This window comes from Argiope bruennichi, chromosome 5, assembly GCF_947563725.1.
Source record: "Argiope bruennichi chromosome 5, qqArgBrue1.1, whole genome shotgun sequence".
NCBI lineage: Eukaryota > Metazoa > Arthropoda > Arachnida > Araneae > Araneidae > Argiope > Argiope bruennichi.
In genome coordinates this window covers 92,041,695-92,063,798 of record NC_079155.1, presented here as the reverse complement: position 1 = coordinate 92,063,798, position 22,104 = coordinate 92,041,695, and the positions used below count along the sequence as shown (strand labels likewise).

The following is a 22,104-nucleotide window of genomic DNA, read 5'->3' as shown; positions in this document are numbered from 1 at the left end:
CACGTTTTTCTATCGTGTAACTTTCCATTTTTGTTAACCCTAAACTATCAGCTGTCAGATTGTTTTTTAATAGGGTTGCCAACACTTTACTGCAAGAATGATGGCAAAATCCAATCTTGCGTTAATTCTGGAACACCTTTTACAATGTATATTTCCGTATGAAAGTAATAATTTAAATTAAATTATCTTGGAGAAAATTGTTATTTCGTATATTTATTGCTTAGAGATACATAAAAAAATTAAACATTAACTAAATATTTCGTAAATTCATTTTTTCCATCTCAGTGTGTTCTCTGTAATTTTTTTTTTTTTTTTTATGAATTGACAGACAAATTTTTGTGTATGTAATTACCAACCTAAGAGTTGAGAAATTTTGATTTCTGCAAGCTGAAATCAATGAGAATTTTGTTGAAGTAATTAAAAAATAGCTCCTATTTCCTCAGGGACTGAAAAAATTTCTATTATTGTCTATTATCCGATGTTCTAATCTTTCATCATTATACCAAATATAAAAATAATGCCTGCGCTGATACAATAAGAAAGGGGCATATATAGCCATATAATAATTGTTATATAGCATAAATTGATTGGAGATTTTCATATCGATTTATATTGTTAAAATGCTATCGAGAAAGAAAAAAAATGAATGGAAATAAGAGAATATGGCACGAACTACTAAATGTCATCTTCTGTTAGAAATTCTGTTTTTGAGAGTAATTAGAGTTGCTCGAGGAAATTGAGAAACTTTTGGGAATTAAACTACTTGGATTATTTTTTTATATCAGTCAATCGATGAAAAGTGAAATGACATTGCTGAAATTAACTTCAAAAAAGAAATTGGAAAGATGGCAGGAAAGGATTAGGTATTTGATCGCCTCGGCGACTAGAAAGTTGATTAAACATCTTTGGAAAGTCGACTCTATTGATGAGCGAAAAAATGCTTATCACCCATTCTAGAAAACTGACCAAAGTTTACCAAGTAATTACCATCAGATACTGGGAAATTCAATAGATTGCCCTCTTTGAATTTTTTTCCAATAACATGAAGTAGATCTAGTGGTAATTTTTTTTCATGGAATAGGTTATAAAGAAGAATTTTGAATTTAAAATAGTCAATAATAGAAATGTTAAAATGCTTAATGAATGCCGTTTTTTGTATTGGAATGTTAAATGATCAATGCTTTAGAAACGCTTGTTAATAATGTAATGGATTAAATAGCAAAATAACATAAAATAATAATAGAAGGAATGCATAACACCAATCTAGGAAACTGATCATAGTTTATGAAGCAATTACCATCAAATACCGGGGAATCCAATCGAGTCTTTTCTGAATGTTTTCCCCTATAACAAGAAGAATATCCAGTGACAAATGTTTTTTTAATGGAATGGGTTATAGAACTGAATTGAGATTTAAATGTGACCAACAATGCAAATGTTTAAATGTTTAATAAATTGCATCTTTTAAGTTGAAATGCCAAATCAGCAATGCCTTTTATATGCTTGTGAAAAATACTTGCGAAAACTCAAATATTTCAGCGTATCAAGAGCTCGTTAATGCGAATATTTCAACGATTAATATGAAGAGATTACTGTAATTTCCCAATTTTTTTTCGTATTTTGGCTCTTAAGACTTTATCACTATCAGCTTTCAACTCATTATAATTAAAGACACGAATAAGGCAATAATTTCCGGATTTCCCTGATCAAATACTTATTCAAATGTATTATTTCAATTTGTTTGTTTGTTTCTTATGGCACTTGCCACTGACAAGCCCACTGTTACGAAGACAGCGATTTAAGCCTGAGGGGGAACGTCTCTTATTTTTTATAGCAGCGCCAACTAGGGCCAAGAGTACGACTTTGCCACTCACGCATCATTCATTCGCTTGCACAACCCCTTTTTACAGGAGGGCACATTCACACATCTCACAGATAGAACAACAGAAGAACAACCATGCCCAAACCGGGACTCGAACCCGGGACGCCCAGATCACGGGGAAGACGCGCTACCCCTATGCCAGGACGCCGGCATTTCAATTTGTAAATAAACAATTTACCTAAGTGGGACATGGTTTTGTTTTTATGATATTTTAAGAATAATTTTGTTTATACGATCATGGTCTATTTCTAATCGGAATACTCAACGGCAAGAACAATGATTCAGAAAATTTAACTTAATGCAATGGAAAAAGCTCGAGTACCTTTTAAACGCATCCAGATACATATTTCCAATGCAAAACGATTTCAAAATTTACAAATTTTTTTTCAAAACTCTGTAAAGTATCTTACCAAATATTTAAAGAATGAACATCTAGTCCAAAACATCGTAAAATAGTAATGTTTCAAATGTGATTTTTTTAAATTGTATTTTATTTTTAAAATTCGGTTGTACTTATTTAGCAGAGATAACATTCTCAGAAAAATTGTATTTAATATAGTTCCAACGCGTGTCAGTACGAGTTCACCACTTAACAATGAAAAGTTTTGCTGTTAAATATACTTTCAAATATTTTTAAATACATTCATACTGCAGAAAAATTACAAAGAAAAAAATATCGAAAAATATATTTTTTTTAATTATAAAATGCTGCGTGAAAGAATTTTTTTGCTTTAATATGCTCTTAAGTTATTAAAGAAAAAATTAAATTTAAATTTGTGATTCAAATTTTATTTAAGTTTGAATATTCTTTCATTAATAAGCATCTATTACGCAAGAAGTAGCTGCGTGTCATATTTTATAGGTCTAGGTTCAACGTCTGCCTTAGAAATAACAGTTTTGATAGATAATATTGTAATCCAAGTCGCAATTTAGGATTATATGATTGGTTATAAGAATGTTGAAACTGTCGATTAAAAATATTTCAAATACAAGGAAAAGTCGAGAAAAACATTAAAATATGTTGGAGAAACTAATTTTTTCTAGCTCCACAACAGATGTGAAAAACAGTTTATCTTTCAGAATTCTATTAATAATTCCTTTAGATTTATTAGAGAATTCTATTATAAAACTTCCAAAAATAAAAATAAATGTTTATAACAGTAACAGTATTATAAATCATTCGTGCTAAGTTTATTGAATCCTTTCATTCATTCAAAATATCTTTCAATAATATTTACAATCCGATATTTCCGATTCATAAAGAATGAAAATTATTCTAAATAGTTTGCTAACATTAAAAAAAACATTGTTTGAAGTCTTATAGATCTATCTGCATTATGACAATATGTGAAAGATTAATAAAAAAAATACTTCACAAAATTACTCCATTTTTAGTTTTTGGATTTTATCCGTGTCGAACAAAATATCCCTCGAATAAGAATAATTCCTCTATTAACTTTGAAAATGTAGCATTTTCTTATTTTAATGGAACATAGAAATTGGAAATACTCAAAATTGATCATCGGCCTTATTTCAAAATTAGAAAATTGTTTTTGAACTGGGACTCTGATAAAATATTTATACTTTGTTCAGAACAAACACTGGAAAAATAAAGATCTTGTTGAAGCTAATAACAAACCAGTTATTCTGTTTGCATTTTAGAAGAGTAATATTTTTTGTATTATAAGATAAATGCTATTTCTAACTTTAGATTGTGTACAATAGTTAAAAGATGTAAAGGATTGAAGTATTTTCATTGAATATTTTTGTTTTGTTCCATCTTTTCTAATATTCTTTGCATTTGAACTTCAGAAACAAACTACCTTAAAATTATAACTAAAACTGAAAAATATGTAAAAAGATGCATACAAGCGGAATGTTGACTAATGGCGTTCAGCAGCGTTTGCGTATTTTAACAATGTCACCTACAAAAAAATCAAGCCTTTAAGTATCTTTCATTTTGGATAATCATGCCAACAAATCTATTTTTATGTTTGATACCTGATATTTTAAAACTGATTTTCATTATAATTGGTGTTATGGTTTCAAATACGTAAGCATCTATCAGTTTTACTTGGTGAGATTCAGTGTAGCTAAATTATGAAATATTAAAATCTAAAAAAATATCAAGCTATTCTTTCAACGAAGGACTGATGTGTAAAGAATGGAAATTCTTTTCATATCATTTATTCATATAAAGAACATTCTTTCATCATGTAAAGAATTTATTCTTATACAGGTGAGGTCATAATGCGAATGAAAGAAGAACATGATACCACATTTTTACAGAAAAATCAAATCTGCTCGATGTAAGGTGAAATGCCCAATAAACTAAGTAAAAGATAGCAGAGCTTTATTTGTAACACAAATAACAATAAACAAATTAAGAGTACGCAAAATAGCACTTACAGTAAACATCGACACACAAGTAGCAAATCGATAATAAACATTCAGAAAAAGAAATACCTGTAGAAAAATATTTGAGAAAAAATTACTCAATTACACACTTCACTTGACTCATCTACTTCTGCAGTTGAAGTTTCTTTACTCAACTCTGCCACCGGAAATCAAAACTCTAAAGAGAGAATTCATTTTACTATATCGTATCTCGATTCATCTACTTTATTTTATTCAACACGACTTTTTATAGGTCCGGTAATCGTTCATCGAATGTTCTAGAACAAACCACGGAACCCGAATCCTAACAGAAGCTATCACTATTTTAGATTATTCTCGATCTTTCATTTTTGTCGCCAAAATCGCCAAGTAGTCGCCAAGTTTATTGTCCAATTTGGAGGTCATTGACCTGACATACCTTCTGTATCTGTATACCGTTAGAATTATTTGTAAATTTTTTTCTCACTATGAATTTAGCTATGCAGAGAAAAAATATAAACAATTCATAACAATATCATGATCATATAAAAGTTTAATTTCCTAGAACATGCAATGGCAATTTATGTGGACTGAAAAATTGGTAAATTTACCTTTGGTCAACACGGTTCAATAAATATTCACTTTTTTATGCCTACATAATTTTAGAGCTAAATAATATTATTATATAAAAAGAAAGCAAACTACAAGAGGCAATGATTTCAGAAGGAAAAAATATATCATTTGTGAATATTTAATCAAACGAAACAAATTTATTTTTTTCTTTTCCTATTTTAAAGCTATAAAGAGCTTCATACCATTTTTTGAACATGATGGGTGAATAAAGAACTTAAAAATAGAATAGAGCCAATACAAAGGTGTATTGGGAACCCATATGATGGCAGATTATAGCTGGAATCAGAAAGAGATTATGTGATCCAAGTTCACTCAAAAATGTAAATCTTTGAAGACTACACTAAATTATTTTCAAGTAGAACATAATAAAATATTCATTTTGTTTTTATTTAAAGTAGTAGTCAAGTATTAAGTTTTATTAAAGTAGTTGTCAGTATTTCATTTGTCTTAAATAAATTACTGAATTTCATGTGAAAGCTGCAGTATTTTTCAATTAGGAATATTTTGCAAATTTAAATATTTGTTTCTTAATAATTTAATATTGTTGTTAATAGTAAATGACTACACTAAGCTATTTTCAAATTAGACAATTGACAACAAGTTAATTAAAAAATTACTTTCGTATAGTTGAAATATAATTAGAGATAAAACTAGAAATTACAAAACTTAACAATCAGTTCTAAAAGGAAAGGATAAACACTATCTTTCACATGCTTTATAGAATCAGTAACAGCTAGGCGCAGGAAAGTGGCAGAAGATGATAATTATTATTAAGTATAATTATTTCCCTAATATTTTTAATTTGACTTTACCCTAAGCCTAATTATCATAATTTATGAACATTTAATTTCGTATTTGTTTTCGTATATCAAATACACGTAAAACAAGTTTTTTTAAAAAAAGACAGGATCTAAAATGTGTTAGTTTACGATATAAGTTTTCTTTGCATAGAAGGTTTATTAATGGCATTTAAAACGAAATTCTATTATTAATATCATAAAAGAACCATATTAGTTTCATATAACTTCCCGAAACAATGAACCAATACCAATTATCTCAAATAGTTTCGCGAACCAATTAATGTTCCCAATTATCTCAAAACTCAAGCGAAATAAATTCAATTAGAATTTTTAAAAAGACCTTTTTTAACACAATGAGAAGCAGATATTCCTTATGAATGAATATCTGCTGCTCATTGTGTTAAAATGAATGAAACTGTTAATTATGAATGAAACTGTTAAAATACGATAGCGGAACAAACTGTTATTGCTACCAAAACAGGCAAAATCAAAAGATAGCATGCGCGGAAAGTTTGTGATGTTATTTCATTTTTTAATGAATTTTAATTAATTATATAGATCAAGCAAGATAATAATAATGTAGCCATCTATATTTAAAGGAATAATCAGAAAAATACATGTAAAAATTAGCTCATAGTAGTGAAGATTTGATATTCCTATCAGCTATATTAATGAGAAAGCATTTAATTGCAAGCATGCATAGTAATATTGTCATAAACGGATTCTTAACCATTATTAAACGAAAACAGAATTTATGGAGGGAATAATATTAGCATTTTGCAAAGATTTGGTTCTATGCACATTTTTTGTGTTACCACTAGTAATTTATTAATATTTAAAAAAAACAGAGCTATATTGAAAATATGTTCATCATAATTTCCATTTGATACATTCGTTACTTTTCTAACACATAAGAAACCGTGACAAAAGAGTTTCTTTTAAATTTCCAAATGATATCCACCATCCATGATCAAGATAAATACACTTTTCAAAAGCAGCTTATCGAAATCAATGGTTCAAAATATTTTTAGAAAAAAAAATAGTATCAACGAATGGACTATTGTATCTCAGAATGAGAATTTAAATAGAATTGAATTTATTAAGCAGGCTGACAGCAGTTAAGGGACATCACGAACTTACGGCGTATGTAGTTAAGAAGTTTGAAGACTATTTAGCAAGTAATAAAATACTGGCTTGTTTGGAGTGCTGTAAAACATAAAAGATGGTTGTTTGGGAAACAAATATTTAAAAATTTTGATGCTCAACAAATTAATTAAAAGTCATGAGAAGACATCATTTTAATTACTCTGAAAACTTGAGCTCCATTCATAGATTTCTTTTATGGCACAAATATGATTTTTCTATAATAAATTTTGAAAATTAATAGATTTGTCTTGAAGTTTTAATAACATATTATGACATAAAGCTTAAACAAATCCTTTGCCAATCACTAATATCGGGGCTTGTGTTTCTATCAGTGTGTTTTGTTTTTCATTATGAATGTGGGGTGAGATATGAATGTGGGATTCATCTATTGTATCAACCTGATACTTTATATCATGTACACAAAATTGTTAGAGACAAAGAGCTGTTACAGAAATATCAGGCATTCAGCATCAATTCTCGATAGGTAATCTTCTCGACCTCAATTGATACCAATAGATAGTCTTCACGACCTCGTTAGTTTTTGGTTGATTGATATTTATCGATGTGAAACAAAGTATCAGGTCGATATCCAGTCGAAATAACGAAACAGTCCTAATTCGCCGTCATGCCTCGTCACTATCACTCGCATGTGATAAGCTAAGATATTTTAAGACCAGTTTTGATACAAACATTATTTCTTATCTTTAACTGGAATAAAGATATTTCTAATGTATTTTTCTTATTTTATTTTGCCTTGTTGTGTTTATTAAGTTTACGAAATTAACAGTATTTTCCATAAAAATATAAATATGTAAGGATTTAATATTTTTTTTAAAAAAATAGGACAAATAAGTAAAATGAGAAACAGAATTATTATTTGTAAATTAAAATGAGCACAGATAAAAATAAGTGATTGCACATAAATAAACTTTCAGAATCCAATAATTAATAAAAATACATAATTACAAAATGTTTATACAAATTATATATTATTTATAAAAATATTTATATTTTTAAATATAAATACGTCGTAAGCTTGTACCTGGCAGGTCTCGAATATTGTATTCAAAACGTATCTGAAATACTGTATGAGAATTCTGTTTCTTCTCGTGATATGCAGTTCGATCCTATATAAAATTCAACTTTAGGAAATGAGTTAAAAAATCTTCACAAGAACATTAATTAACTCATTTCTAATTAAAGTTGTAATAATGCATCTGGATAAATATTTGCATTTTCTTTTTCATACTTAATAGAATTTTTATGTAAAGCAATTCATTTGTTTACTTTATAATTCAAAGTTTATTTTCTTTATTTTATTTTATTTCACAATTAAGTGAAAAAAGCATATTCAAGCATCCTTCCTTCGAACTTGCAAGATTAAAAAAAATGGCATTTTCAATAACAAAATGCATCCTGTTTTTGTTGATTGTTTTTGACATGTAAGTTCATTTATCAGGACTAAATTAACCACATTTACTAATTATAAGTAATTTGAAGGAAGTGACCTCACAAAAAATCACAAGGAATGATATAAGACGGGAAAACATTCATTTAATTAACATTCACACGGCATTTGTTGTAGTTGATAGTTGGTAAGTGGTATAGAAAAAAATTTCTGAAAAAGTATTATCTTTTAATTCACAAATTATTAAAACACTCTTGTATTAAAACGTCCATGGAATTCGCCAATCATTTATTATTTTTTATTTTTAATTTACTGTTCTCATTCAACTCGCAAACGATTTTTATCGTTGCTCGAGAAAATGGGAAGAACTATGTTGTTCTTTATAAATCGATTTTCTACTGGTTTAAAAAGTATGGGCATGTAATGGCGTTAAATTTAACCTTAAACTTTGATTACAATCATTCGGCATATCAACTCATGTAAAAGAGAAACCATCCGAAACCACAAAAAATTAATGGATGTATTTTAAGCTGTAAATAGTTTTGTCTAATGTTGAAATTTCTGAAGTGAATTAATGAAATAAAATAGTATTATATGATTCAGCGTTTTAATAGAAAAGATAAATCATAAAAGTGAGAAAGTATTCGAACTCTTTTGATTATTTAATGATAATGAATCTATAAAATGCATCGAGAAAATCTTTGTATGCTGGCAATTTTATTTGCTAATAATAAATAAATTATCAGAGTTAATAATAAAATTCTAATTATGAACAACTAAAACAACATATTCAGTTTTAACCTGAACATTAGAAACAACTAGAAACATACCTGATTCAACCTTGAACTGAGTAATTGGATGTTAACTATCAGTTTTAGATGACTTATCAAATTTCAAATAAAAGTTTGTTCAAAACTAATTTATACAATCAAAAAAGGGTTTATTTAATTCTTCAAAACAATGAGGAGTTTGCACATTGTACTTAAAAATAATGCATTATTCCTTTCAATTTTTTATTCATTGTTTATTTAGTTTCCTTATAAAATTAGTCATCACAATACGTTCTTGATTAAATTAAATAGTCACTTTCACCTACTGATTATTGATAAGATATTACAGCAAATTATTTATATTTTACACCTAGTGGCATAACATACTCAATTATAGAAATATCTTTATGATATTGTGCAACGTTAAGAATTTTGAACATCATAATGATGTTTGCACAGTATATTTTGCGAATGGGGACTTATATTTATTCATAAATGAAATTCTAAAAAATAGTGCAATCATGTTTTCTTCAAAATTATATAAACAAATAAATATTGCTGATTATAGCACTCCTTAATGAAACTTGCTAAATAAATTATGTTTCTGCAGCCACCAAATAAATTCATAAATACATGAAGCAAACTTCAGTATTATAATACATTAAAAATTGATCAATTCGAAAAAACTATAGTAAAGTTTAAATGAAATTCTAAGTTTCAGAATGAAAAAAAATCATTCTATGTTGAATAAAACGAGCAAACGATAATTTTTAAACTAGAAATTATTGCAAAGATTTATTTCCCATTTCTATAAATTTCAATGTCGTATAATTATTTATTAAGTAAACAGTAATCTTAATAAATAAACGAATAATTGTAATTAAATATTTTAATAATTTAAAGATAGTAAATTTAATAAGTAAGTATTTCAGTAAATATGCAGTAATTTAATTACAATAGCAGTGCAATAGAAAGTTTAAGGTAAGTAGTAGAATTTACATTTAACGTTTTCAAGTTGTTATTAGGAAAGATATTTTTTTCTTGGAATATACATCCCAACAGTTAAAAATAAATTCAAATTTGTTAAAAGTTTCTTATTAGCCCAGATTACTCAAAAAATATCCTTAAGTTATCATCACGATATTGTACCTTATTTAGAATATCTAATAGCAGCGTGGAGATAGCTTTCAATATTAATTATTCACTTGTTATTCAAAGTACGAATGTATTTGTCTACTAAATATCATGTAGGACAAAAAAAACTACATTTTTCAGCTTTGACTTCAATTTACAGAGTGTATTTTAACATTACACTAATAGCAACATCAAAACACTGGAGAAAAATTCCAATTATCTATAAATTAGAATTAAAAACATTCTATTGCATTCTTGTAACTTCCTAAGATAATAAAATTATACAAACTAAGTCATGAATATTCTAATCGAAACCGTACAAGAGCAAATATTCTAATCGATACATTTTATAGAGATATTTAAAATTGAGAGAAATCAAAACAAATACATCTTTGAAAACAACTAATCAAAATTCAACCCATTCCTTTCAAAATACATCTCAATTACTACTTGAGAATTCTATTTTCCCTCGCCATTAACATCCCCTGTCTTATCTAACCCAAATACCCGCTTCTAGACAGGAATGAAGGCTGTTCAACAAGAACAAATATTATCTTATTTCCGAGTTAAGCCGTGAAGATGCGCGTGAAAAATTGCTAATGGTCCGGAGCCTGCTTCAGACTCTTCCTATCAATTTATTTGCGCTGAAGGCTGCTGAATTTAAGACCTCTAATAGCTTTGGGCAATATATCTCGCCCGATGTCAAAGGGGAACCAGCTGAAACTGAGAAAAATTACTGCACGTGCGTTAAGCTCTCGACCGTTTTACAGTTTCTTCAGCGAATTAATGAATGAGAATAGGGCCTGATGATTCATGCATTTCGTGGAAATAGAAGGGACTTTTGAAATTTTTGTTTAATAAATTGCATAAGGAAGAATTTGTTTTGTATAATTGCTTCTATATAATCGTGTATCTATTATGTTGGTATGGTATTTCAAATAATTATTCTTATTAATAAATTTATAAATAAATATCTCTTATGTTGCTGTAAGTAATGTGATTTTTTAGCTTTCTTGTTAAGTTTTAAGATCAATGGTAATGGTCTTCACAAAAGTTTCTAGCATTCTCTGCAATAAAGATATCCTAGTGAAGGCTTTGCAAGACATTGGCGTTACGAAATATTAAACTTTGGAGTGAATTTAACATTTTTACTGAATATATCATATGATCTTTGGCTTGTGTTTTGTTGATTAATGCTTGAAATAAGGTCAAATTCGTTCTTTTCAGTTATATTAACATCTCGTTGTAAAGCAACACTAGGGCTATTTTGAGACGGACCTCTTAATTTTGAACCGCATTCAGATGACGAGGACGACACCTGAGCTGGCACCCCCCTCTCCACGCCACACTACACCAACAGAAGGACGTTTCGCACGACGGATTTAACGTGCAACAGACCCCCTTACACGATGGATCTTCGGTAGAATCGGGTCTCGAACCAGAAATCCTACGGCTCACAAGCCGAGACCTTGCCACCACGGCCTCTGTATTAATAATGAAGAAAATGTGTGTGTATGAATGTGTATTTTGGCATTCTGTAGGAATAACCGTTAGGCGTAGAGCATTGGTAAATATAACTTTCGAGTATGGAATATATGTTTCGAAATGATTATCTTGAAATTTTATTGATTAAAAATAACTCATTTTAGAATTTTTTCATGGTAATTCCAGAAAATATGATTGCACTAAATCAACTTTTATACTATTTTCAAATTTTAAGAAAATTATTTTTTAATGGTATCCATTTCGATGTCATGTAAATTAATTCTGACTTTTGGCAACTTTTTCAAATTAGTTTTTGCATAATTTTGAGAAATAAATATTTGGAATAAATATTTGGTATGACAGATTTAACGTGCAACAGACCCCCTTTTAAAACGGTTCTTCGCGTGGAATTGGGTCTCGAAACTGAAACTCTACGGCTCTTAAGCCGAGATCTTACCACCAGGCCAAGGAGTAAGGTCAAAAGTATTCGAAAAGAGATGGATTACAGGCGCTTTCTGCCTGGACGATTGAAACAAACATTTGACATAAAAATGCATTTAAAGTCATAAAATCAAGTACCAAGTTCGATAAATTTAAGTCATTACGTTTTTGAGCGTAATAACTTCTACGTTTTTACGCGTTTTACATGATTCTGAAAGTACATGCGGTCAATGCCTCCTTTGATTTCGTTCAAAATTTGATAGGTGTATACAATATAGATATTAAATTTATATACCAGATTTTAGCTATCTAGTTTTCTTCGTTTTGGAGTTATCGTGTTAACTTATATTCAAACAGCCAGGAAGACTGATTTCCTATGACCGGATTGTGTTCCAAATTTAATAGAAATCTATAAATTTGATTTTAAGCCTGTATACCAAATTTCATCCATCTTCCTCAAAACGTTTATGAGTTATCTTTGTCACAGACAGACGGACATTTTCCAAAAATGTGTTTTTGGAATTCAGGGCGATCTGAAATTTGTCAAAATCTCGATTTCGAATGTTTTGACGGTTGCTATACTTTCTCTATAATTCTTACATGAGAAAGTAAAAAGGAGAAATTTTATGTAAAGTTAAACATCAATACAAATTATGTGAACCAGTGAAAATAATAATTAAAGAGTTATAAATTTAATTATATTTTATTTTAAAAGTACATTTCGATTTGTATTACGAATAAAAACTATTTTTGTAACAGATTGTTATTTCAGATGATATAAATAAATATTTGGTGAAAATTTCAGTATGAACAAAAGTATTAAAATTACGGCTCATTGATAGATTCAGAGAGAGCTCAAACATTTTCTTTCTTTCATAATTGACTTATAATTGTATATTATGGTTTGCATTATGCTAAAATTAGAAAACAGAGCACTTATTGAAGAAATTAATATGTAAATTTAGAATTTCGTTATATCTTTTAGGCAATATACTGCACCTAATTAAGATGTTTTCTATTATATTTTTTAAAATTTATCTCGTATGCAATTTAATGTTTTCTAATAAAATAATATGAATATTACTAATAAATTTAATGCTTTTAAATTTTGTGTTTGTGAGAAACTGAAATGATACTTAATTTCAATGAAAAAATTTCAACTTATGAAATGCAACATTACATTTCATGCAAATTATATAAATTCCACGAGATATACACATTAAATTACAATACACAATTATTAATTAATTATAATAGAATTATAATACAATCTTCCAGGATATATGTAAAAAATATATAGGGTGATTTCGAATTTTAAATTACTAATAAATAATATTTCACATTTCACATTAATTGCAATTTTATATTATTATGCTAATTCATATTTTGACAAATGATTTACTTTTCTGTAAGTAATAAAAATTATCTTGCTTGGGATATTATATATTAAAGAAATATTGCCTCCGTTTAGTTAGATTTTATCAATTTTTTATTAGATGTATTGATTATAAAGTTATGCCATATTGGACATAATTCCAATTTGCAGTTCTTAAGTTAAATCTCAACAATTAGTATATTATTAATTTTACCAGAAGAGCTTTGAATTTGAGCTTATAAAATATTGTAAGAGAAAGATTAAATTTAGTCATTTCTTTAATTTGTTATAAAAAATATAAAAAATTTGAACAAAAATGTAAATTTCTATCTTAATGGCTGTACTATTCTTTTTAATTAAAATAACTTTATATATTTAAAAAAATTTGATTAATAAATTACGTGGCAAGTCATTTATTATAATAATTTTTACCTGCATTAGGCCATGATACAAAATTTTTCACTTTGAAAGTATAGATTTACTCAATAACAAAATCGAAACTACATATTTAAAAAAATTAGCAAAACTGAGATTCAGTTTCTCAGTCTTAACCATTTGTTTAATTTTCATTTAATATTGAAATTCTAGACATGCCACCAATTGTCTCCTTCCACCTATCACCTTCCATTTTGAGATATCACAAAAAATCTTCGCATAGTTTGAAGCTTTAACAATTGGACTGATTTCGCCATTTACTGACCAGCTGTTGAAGATGAATTATTATATTAAAGTTATCTCATCGTAATGCTCTTTGCATGTATATTTCAAACTAACGTTTTCATCTTTTTGCGATAAGATTTATTTCATGACAGTTAGTTGACTTGTTAGTTAAATTAATATGATGGGTCAATAGTAAGTTACTGAAGAACGATAGTGCAGTTTATTTAGAAATACAGTTATGAAAAGTTACCTTTTTTAATAATCTGATATTAAATTTTAAGAAAAATATTTTTATTAACTCTATGATGTTAATATAATCTTAAAAAATAAACAAAAGTTGGCTTATTGAAACATTATCTCATTGAGATGAATATTTATTTGAATTGAAAAATATAGATCAGTTTAGGCTTAATAATAGACGTTATTGTTATTATTTTGAAACCATTTAACATTTTTAGGTTTTATATTATCAAGTTGATGATAATTATAAATTCTTTTGAATTCTTACATCTCCCGTATCACATTAAGTGGAAACAAATCATAATTTAATCTTGACCTAGATATTATGCAATTTTTTTTAGAATGATGCCATTATAAATGAATAAATTCTTTAAATAATTCTTTTATTTATTCAGTAACTGAATTTTTAACAATTTCAGCAATAGCAATGTTCGGAGTTAAGAATCCTTGCATTCAAGAACTTTGGCAATCCACTATGCATGGAAGTTATTTCATTTTTAATATACATTGGACTTCTTTAATAAAATAAAAATAGGATAAATTTGAATTCTTGAGCATCAGAGCAATAATTAAAGTCTTCACATGTATCGTAGTTACTAAGGAACAGGAATCGGTTGGAATCGTTTATAGGTTATTTTCGCTGACTTTGTTGTTAACTAGTATTATTCGAAATATTGGTAAAGCAACATAAATTTAAGCAATGAATGTTTTTCTGTATGAAATTGGAAAATGGCGATTCTCCGTTATTTCTACAAAACAGAAAATGGTGTGTGCTATTTCAAAATGAAAGTTCTGCACATATGGAGGAACTAGGCTAGATATATACCTTACATGACATCTTAATAATCTAAGATAATCTTGATTAACAAAAACTTTGACATATTTTTTTTATCAAAAGTCCCATATTGTGAATTTAGCTATATAAATAAGATCAAATGGATTTCCATCTACCAGAATAACAATTAAAATTGATGTATTTTCTGAAAACAGGGGGAAATTTCTAAGATTTTGCATAAAGATTATTGTAAACAAGAAATATTTACATATCTGCATCTATTATGATTTTTCCTTCTTGGTATAGAATACAACTTATTGACAAGTATAATTTAAAATTTAATCTAATATAAGCCTAATTTTTTATTTGTGAATGTCATTTAGGGCTCATTAAATAGTCCTATGAATGTAACAAATATTTGTTAGTAGAAGTTTGAACCAGAAGAAGTTTGCAATATTCATTAAAAATCTTTAAGAAACCAACAACATAGAAGTAAGAAATATTTGATTACAGCGTACTGATTGCTCCCTTGGATGATACTAAGTTTCCAGAGGGCGCTGTTTCAAATGCAGGAGACAAGCAGTTACAGTTAATGTTACAAAAGCGATAACAAACTTTCCTTCTGGCTATGATCTGTGACTATTTGAATTAGATGTGGGATTGGTTGCCAGAGTTATAGTATTGAATAAGTAAAGGCATTAATTTTTTCAACTGCAAAATTAAATGAACAAATATCCTCCCCAGATCTTATCTTTTGCTTAAAAAGCAAAGAGTGTTTATAGTGGTGGGTTTAATTCCAATATAATTAATATGCAACTGTTATCAAATTCGCGTTTCTAAGATTATAGAAATCTCCCAAGCATATTCGACTCATACAACATTAAAAATAGCTACTCAGACACAAAATACGATCATAAAAGTTTAAACAAGAAAAATTGTTTGAATGATTTGAAAAGAAAATTTAGTTCAAATCTACTTACATCCACTCTGACGCCCTGAAGTGGCAAAAACTGTCCCGGCGGCCAGTCGTTAGGGACATATCTGTAGAATTCGACATCGTCCTTATACCATTTGACGGAATAGAGTTTGTCTTCGTCTAGTTCGTAGCTGCAAATCAGCTCCACAGATTCACCTTGCGTGGTTGGGCTGGGAACATCCATCATCAACATCCGAATGGCTCCGAGGATCAAATGAGCTGAAAGAAAATCGCTTTGTTAGCCGAGAGATAGGAAGGCTCTGCGGCGTAATCAACCAGCAAGTAGGGCGACTTGGGCTTCAAAAAATTCGACATAACAGACACATTTAGGTCAGGTACGTACTCATTAAATTCAGTTGAATAAAGATCAAAATATCCTCTTTTTTATTTTCTCGTATACATAATATAGACAGAGTATTGTAATCGACTCGGAATTCGAACTCGAGATTTTGAGGAATCGCCACTTTTTAGAACACCCTGAATTCGAAAAACACATTTTTGGAAAACGCCTGCCTGTTTGTTCGTCTGTGACAAAGATAACTCAAAAACTATTTGAGTTATATGGTTGAAATTTGGTATACGATCTTTAAAACAGATTTACAGATTTCTGTCAAATTTTGAATAAAATTCGTTCAGAGGAAGTCTGTCTGTCCGGCTGTTCGAATATAAGTTAACACAACTACAAAACGAAGAGAGCTAAATGTATAAAATTAGGCTCCTACATTTAAAAAATATAGTGTAGGCATCTGTCAAATTTGGAGCCAAACCTAATGAAGGGCTGAAAGCTAGACCGATAGACTGTTGCCTATAGTCTGTACTTTTAGAAACACGTAAATGCGATCACTTAAAAACGGAATTATTCAAATACCTCTGATATATTAAGCGATTTTGTGACTAAAAGTGCTGCTTTCTAACAAATTTTTGTTTCAATAGATTGATAAAAGATGCATCTAAAATACAGATTCAATTTTTGAATGTTATTAACCACATGCCAGGGCTTAATCGCCAAGGATGACAACATAAATTTATTAAAAATGCTTTTGTCACGCCAAAAGTTAATATTTCGTAACTATAGTGCGCCAATGCCATGAAAGGGGCAATAACCACCTTTGGTTATCAACTGGCTTATCGGGACTGTTGATTGTCTTTCATTTCATTTAAATTTCTTATACAAAATTTGATATTTCTGATTCCTTAGATGAAATATTTTTAAGCATCACGTTGTGATAGACACTAAAAGTTAATTTATCTTAATAACTTTACATCTACTTTGTTTATTACGTATATCAATATTGTTACCGGACTCGAATCCTGAACACCATTAAAAATTTAAGGAACTAGGTAAACTAAGGAACTATTGTACTTAGCAATAATGTATATAAATTGGGCAAATAATTAGTAGAATCGTTTTTCCCTAGCTTGCAACAATGCAAACGAATGACCTGATTAAATATTTGATGACAGAATAAAAAAAATAATTGAGTTTTATTGGGTAATGTAATCTACTGTTTAAAATTATCTAAAATTATTTTCTGAAAATTGCAAAATTCAGAAAGAATTTACAAGAATCAAATAATGTAAAAACCAGTTTCTCTCTGTGATATTTTCTAGAATTATTATGGGGAAATCTCAATTATTATTTAAATAAAATATGGAAAAGTTAACTCGGAAGTATACTTTTCGATTCTCTAAACTATAGTTATAGCAAATTTGGAAACTATAAATAATGAACTGTCCTTTAAAGGCTAATAATCTTTTCTTTCATATAAGATTCACACAAACACGTATTTTCTGTATGTCTGTCTCTCTGTCTCTCTCGATCATTCAATAAATTTCCTCTAATCATTTTTCAGTTAGAAAATTCGTTTGTGACTAATTAAACATTGTATATGAAATAAAAGTATTTTCATAAATAGTATCGAAATAGTTAGAAAAAATAGCTATTTTTACCATCAGAAGACAAAAATAAATACATATGACAAAACTTTTTTGTGTTTTACAGCAGTTTATGAATTAGTATTTGTAAATTGTCGAAGGAATTTTTTTTACACGTTTTAATTTTCAAAAGTTTTTATTTTATTTTAAAAATTCTGATTTAAATTTAAATAGTCAAAATTTAAACCAACATAATAATACACTTTATGCTAACTTTTCTGAAGATAAATGTTATAGAATAATAAACATTAAATTTTAGGTTAAAAAAAATTAAGTTTTATTATTTCGATTTTACTAAAATTTGAAACCACAACGAAAGCAAAGGTTAGAAAAAAACTAAGTTAAATAAGTTGCCGAAACTTTGTTACTAAATTGGTGAATGAAATTTAATAAACATTATAATAATGAAAATAATTAGGTTTCTACTAATTAAAAAGTTTTATATCAATCATTTATAATTATGGTAATATAACTAATCAATTCTGAAAATATACTCGCAAAAACTTCTTCAAATTATATCACAATGAAAGAATCATTAAGAATCTATAATAAAGAATTCGATCTTGAGAGAATTATGAAGACCAATTTCTTTCATCTTTTTATTCCCAAAATGCTTAATCGTTTTATATAAATTTTCGTAACATTTCCAAAACAATACAGTTAGAAACATACATATTTTCGGATTTCTAATAAAAAAAAAGCCAGCCAATTTTCACGGTCTACTCATAAAACCTACTCCACATCAGACCACATCGAAAAAGGAACTTGTCGTTAAGCAACTCTAATGAAGGCAATGATCAAATAAAAAAAAGGAAATATTTTTGCTCTTGGTGAAAAAGTTGGTATCTTGTCACCTCCAAGTGCTGATGTTGACGGAAAAGTTCCCTTTGTGCTAGCTATATTTCACTCTCCTTCGCTGATACGATCAAATGGTCGAAGGCCAATGACTAACCAGGGTTATCGATTCTGACAAGTTAGAAAAGATGAATTTTTCTTCTTCGGTTCAGGATCCTGTTCCAGTAGAAATCGGGAATCGATGGTAATGGATGTTACAAAGACTTTCGGATTCTTAATTGTTTTAAACCATTAGCGACGGGTTTAGCTCGGATTTTTAAGTCATTTGTTAAAAGCCGCAAAGCCGGGAAAATGTTTTCGTAAGGAACTATCTGATTTACCGATGGGAATTTCATTCTTTATTAAGTGTTGTTAAAACATTAATAAAGTATCTAGAATTTATTTTGAAATTTAGAGTACAACAAAGAAATTTGTCATTATCTGATCTTTCTCTGGCTAACCGCCTATGGCGACAAGCTTGAACTCTGGACAAATTGGTTGCATTCAATTTTAATTATGTCTTTTATCCAATAACCTAATTTCAGAGTAAAGCATTTTTAAGTTTCAAATTGTAGCAGATATTTAAGCGATGTTATCTTGGAGCTTTACATCTGCGGTGTTTATTATATACATAAACTTCTTTAATGAACTTAAGTCAGATGACATCTTATTAATATACAAATATAAATTCAGCCATCTGATAAATTAATTAATGTTTGATTAAATCTATCTCTCACTCTCATCAGTTTTTCGATCGTTATGAAGTTTAGCACACAGAATTTTCAAGCAAAAAGATGATTATTGTCGAATTTTCCTGTCTCAAAATTAATTAAAATATTTTAATAAAAATTAATCGAATTTTTGATGTTTCCGAAGATGCTCAATCATCGACAGCTCAAAATATGACCTTTCAAATGTTACGAATTACATTTCTGAAAAATTTTCTTTATCTATTTTTAATACAATTTTTAAAAATTCAATATGATACGCAATCTACAACAATATTTTCTTTTCTATGATGAATTTTATTTCATAACCCCATTCGCATAATAATTTAATAAAGCATATGTTCCCAATATTAAAATAAAGATTAAAAAATCGCTTTCTTTGAAAATTAACTTCAAATAAAGTTTCATAACTTTTTATTTCGAACTAGACATGTTGCTGTTAAATCACAGATTGTAGTTTATCAGTTAATTCATAGAATATCCGTTTTATTGCATGAGATAACTGCATATCTGCACTAGCTATTCTATGAAATAAAGTATTCCATACATCAACGGTTATATATAACACTTTTTAACTTGCATTCGCAATTAATTTTAGTAGATAGTTCCATTTAACTAAAACTTTTAACCCTTATATTCATTTTGTATAGTATACCATACATACAACTTTATAAAAATATACTACCACTATAAAATAATTTTTAACTTAGTTTTATTAAATGATTTTTTTAATTTATTTCTTGATGTTTTTTATAGCGTAAAGAAGCTACCTATATACATTTTTTTGCTTTTCTTCAAAAAAGCAATTTTGCCACGATAAGGGTTAAACAAATGGAAAGGTAAAGTTTTAAATAAATGTAATCCATATTTATATTTTCAAATAAAGGTATATTATTTCAAATAAAGATATATAAAGATATTTTCAACAAATTTCTCTTCTACATGAACAGAACCGCTGCCAAAGGTGCACAGCTTCTTTGAACATAAATTGTAATCAATTTGTTTAATGTGTTACTAAGGATTTTTTTTATTGTGAAGTAACACGAATACAAATAAAGAATGCCCTTAATATCTTCAATTAAGCGGCTTAACATTCAAAGCTTGAACATTGAACAAATGAGAAAAATCGGAAAATGATAGCAGTTGAGTAGTATAATTTCGTTCGACTTATTAAAAAATTGTTTCACTTATACTGTCGCCTACTTTAACGTATTGAAACAGGCGATTACATTATTAAAATAAATTTTTGGCGAGAATGCTGAATATTTTTTTATTCCATATTTTTAATATCTGAATTGTTCCTTCTATTAAATGGTTTTAATTTCTGCATTCTTTATTTGGAAAGGTACATTCATTTTTATATTAGTATAATTTATTTTTAAATGTTTTTTTTTTAATTCTGAATTTTTGTAAAATATTCATACGGAAAATATTACAAATTGAAATATAAAGTATATATTTTTCTTCAAATTGAATTCAATAATTTTTCAATATGCTCTACAGTTCTTAAACTACAGAAAATATTTGTTCATTTAATAAGAATGTTGGTTAGCAATTGTTATAATTGTTTTATTGCCAAAAAAAAATTGAAAATTGCACTTATTTCTCAGTTTAACCAAAATATTTAAAGTTTGAATATAATACTATTTGTCTTTTAGTTAAATAATTCAGTAATATGTATTTTAAATCCTGTACAAAATTTTTAACAGATCATTTGATAAATTTCTGAAGTTTTTAAATTTTTTGTCTTATAGTTATTTTTAGAAAAAAAATTCTTACAATTTATTCATAACATCTGATACATTTTTGTTTCATAAATCATTTTAATCTGATACATTTTTTTGTTTCATATTTTTTAAAATCTATTTTATGCAAAAATTCAAATTATATATATATATATATATATATATATATATATATATATATATATATATATATATATATATATATATATAGTTTATACAAGTTTTCAAAAAAATTCATCCTGAAGTTGAATTAAACACTCTAAAATAAAATAGAATAGAATAGAACAATTAAAAGGGCCTAATTCACCAAAAATATATCATAACCTGAACCGAATTTTAATGGTTGAATAAAGATTTACATCTTAAGAGAGAAGTATACATTTTGAAATAGGTTAATAATGAAATATTTCCTTACAGAAATTTCAGAGTTTCAATTTGATGATATCAATGAATCATATAGAACATTTCTTGGTCAGAATTTGATGAATAATTGGTGATAACTGCATATTTAAATCATTTGATGTGATGTGCCTGAATACGGAAATTTGTATTCTAAACTTAAGAATTCAACGAAATATTTGTTAATATTGGAATTTCACCAATATAAATTTTTTATTGAAATTAATCTTTATGTTTCTTTGTCATACTACCCGAAAAAGGATGTGCCTTCAGTCAACTCAAAGCTAATATGATTCGAGTTGTCACTAAAAGTACCACATGAAAGTGCTTCATTAGGCTGTAAGACCTGCAATTTAGAAATT

The 22,104-nt window shown here is 27.7% G+C and overlaps 1 protein-coding gene across 1 annotated transcript in view; it reads right to left on the bottom strand.

Moving 5' to 3' along the window:
- The window catches only part of LOC129969107 (cell adhesion molecule 1-like), a 173,166-nt gene that overhangs the window by 40,533 nt on the left and 110,529 nt on the right, over window positions 1-22,104 (bottom strand). The window contains exon 2 of the mRNA XM_056083517.1: window positions 16,106-16,320. Within this exon, the coding sequence (XP_055939492.1) occupies window positions 16,106-16,320 (215 nt within the window). The remainder of the gene's footprint in view (window positions 1-16,105; window positions 16,321-22,104) is intronic.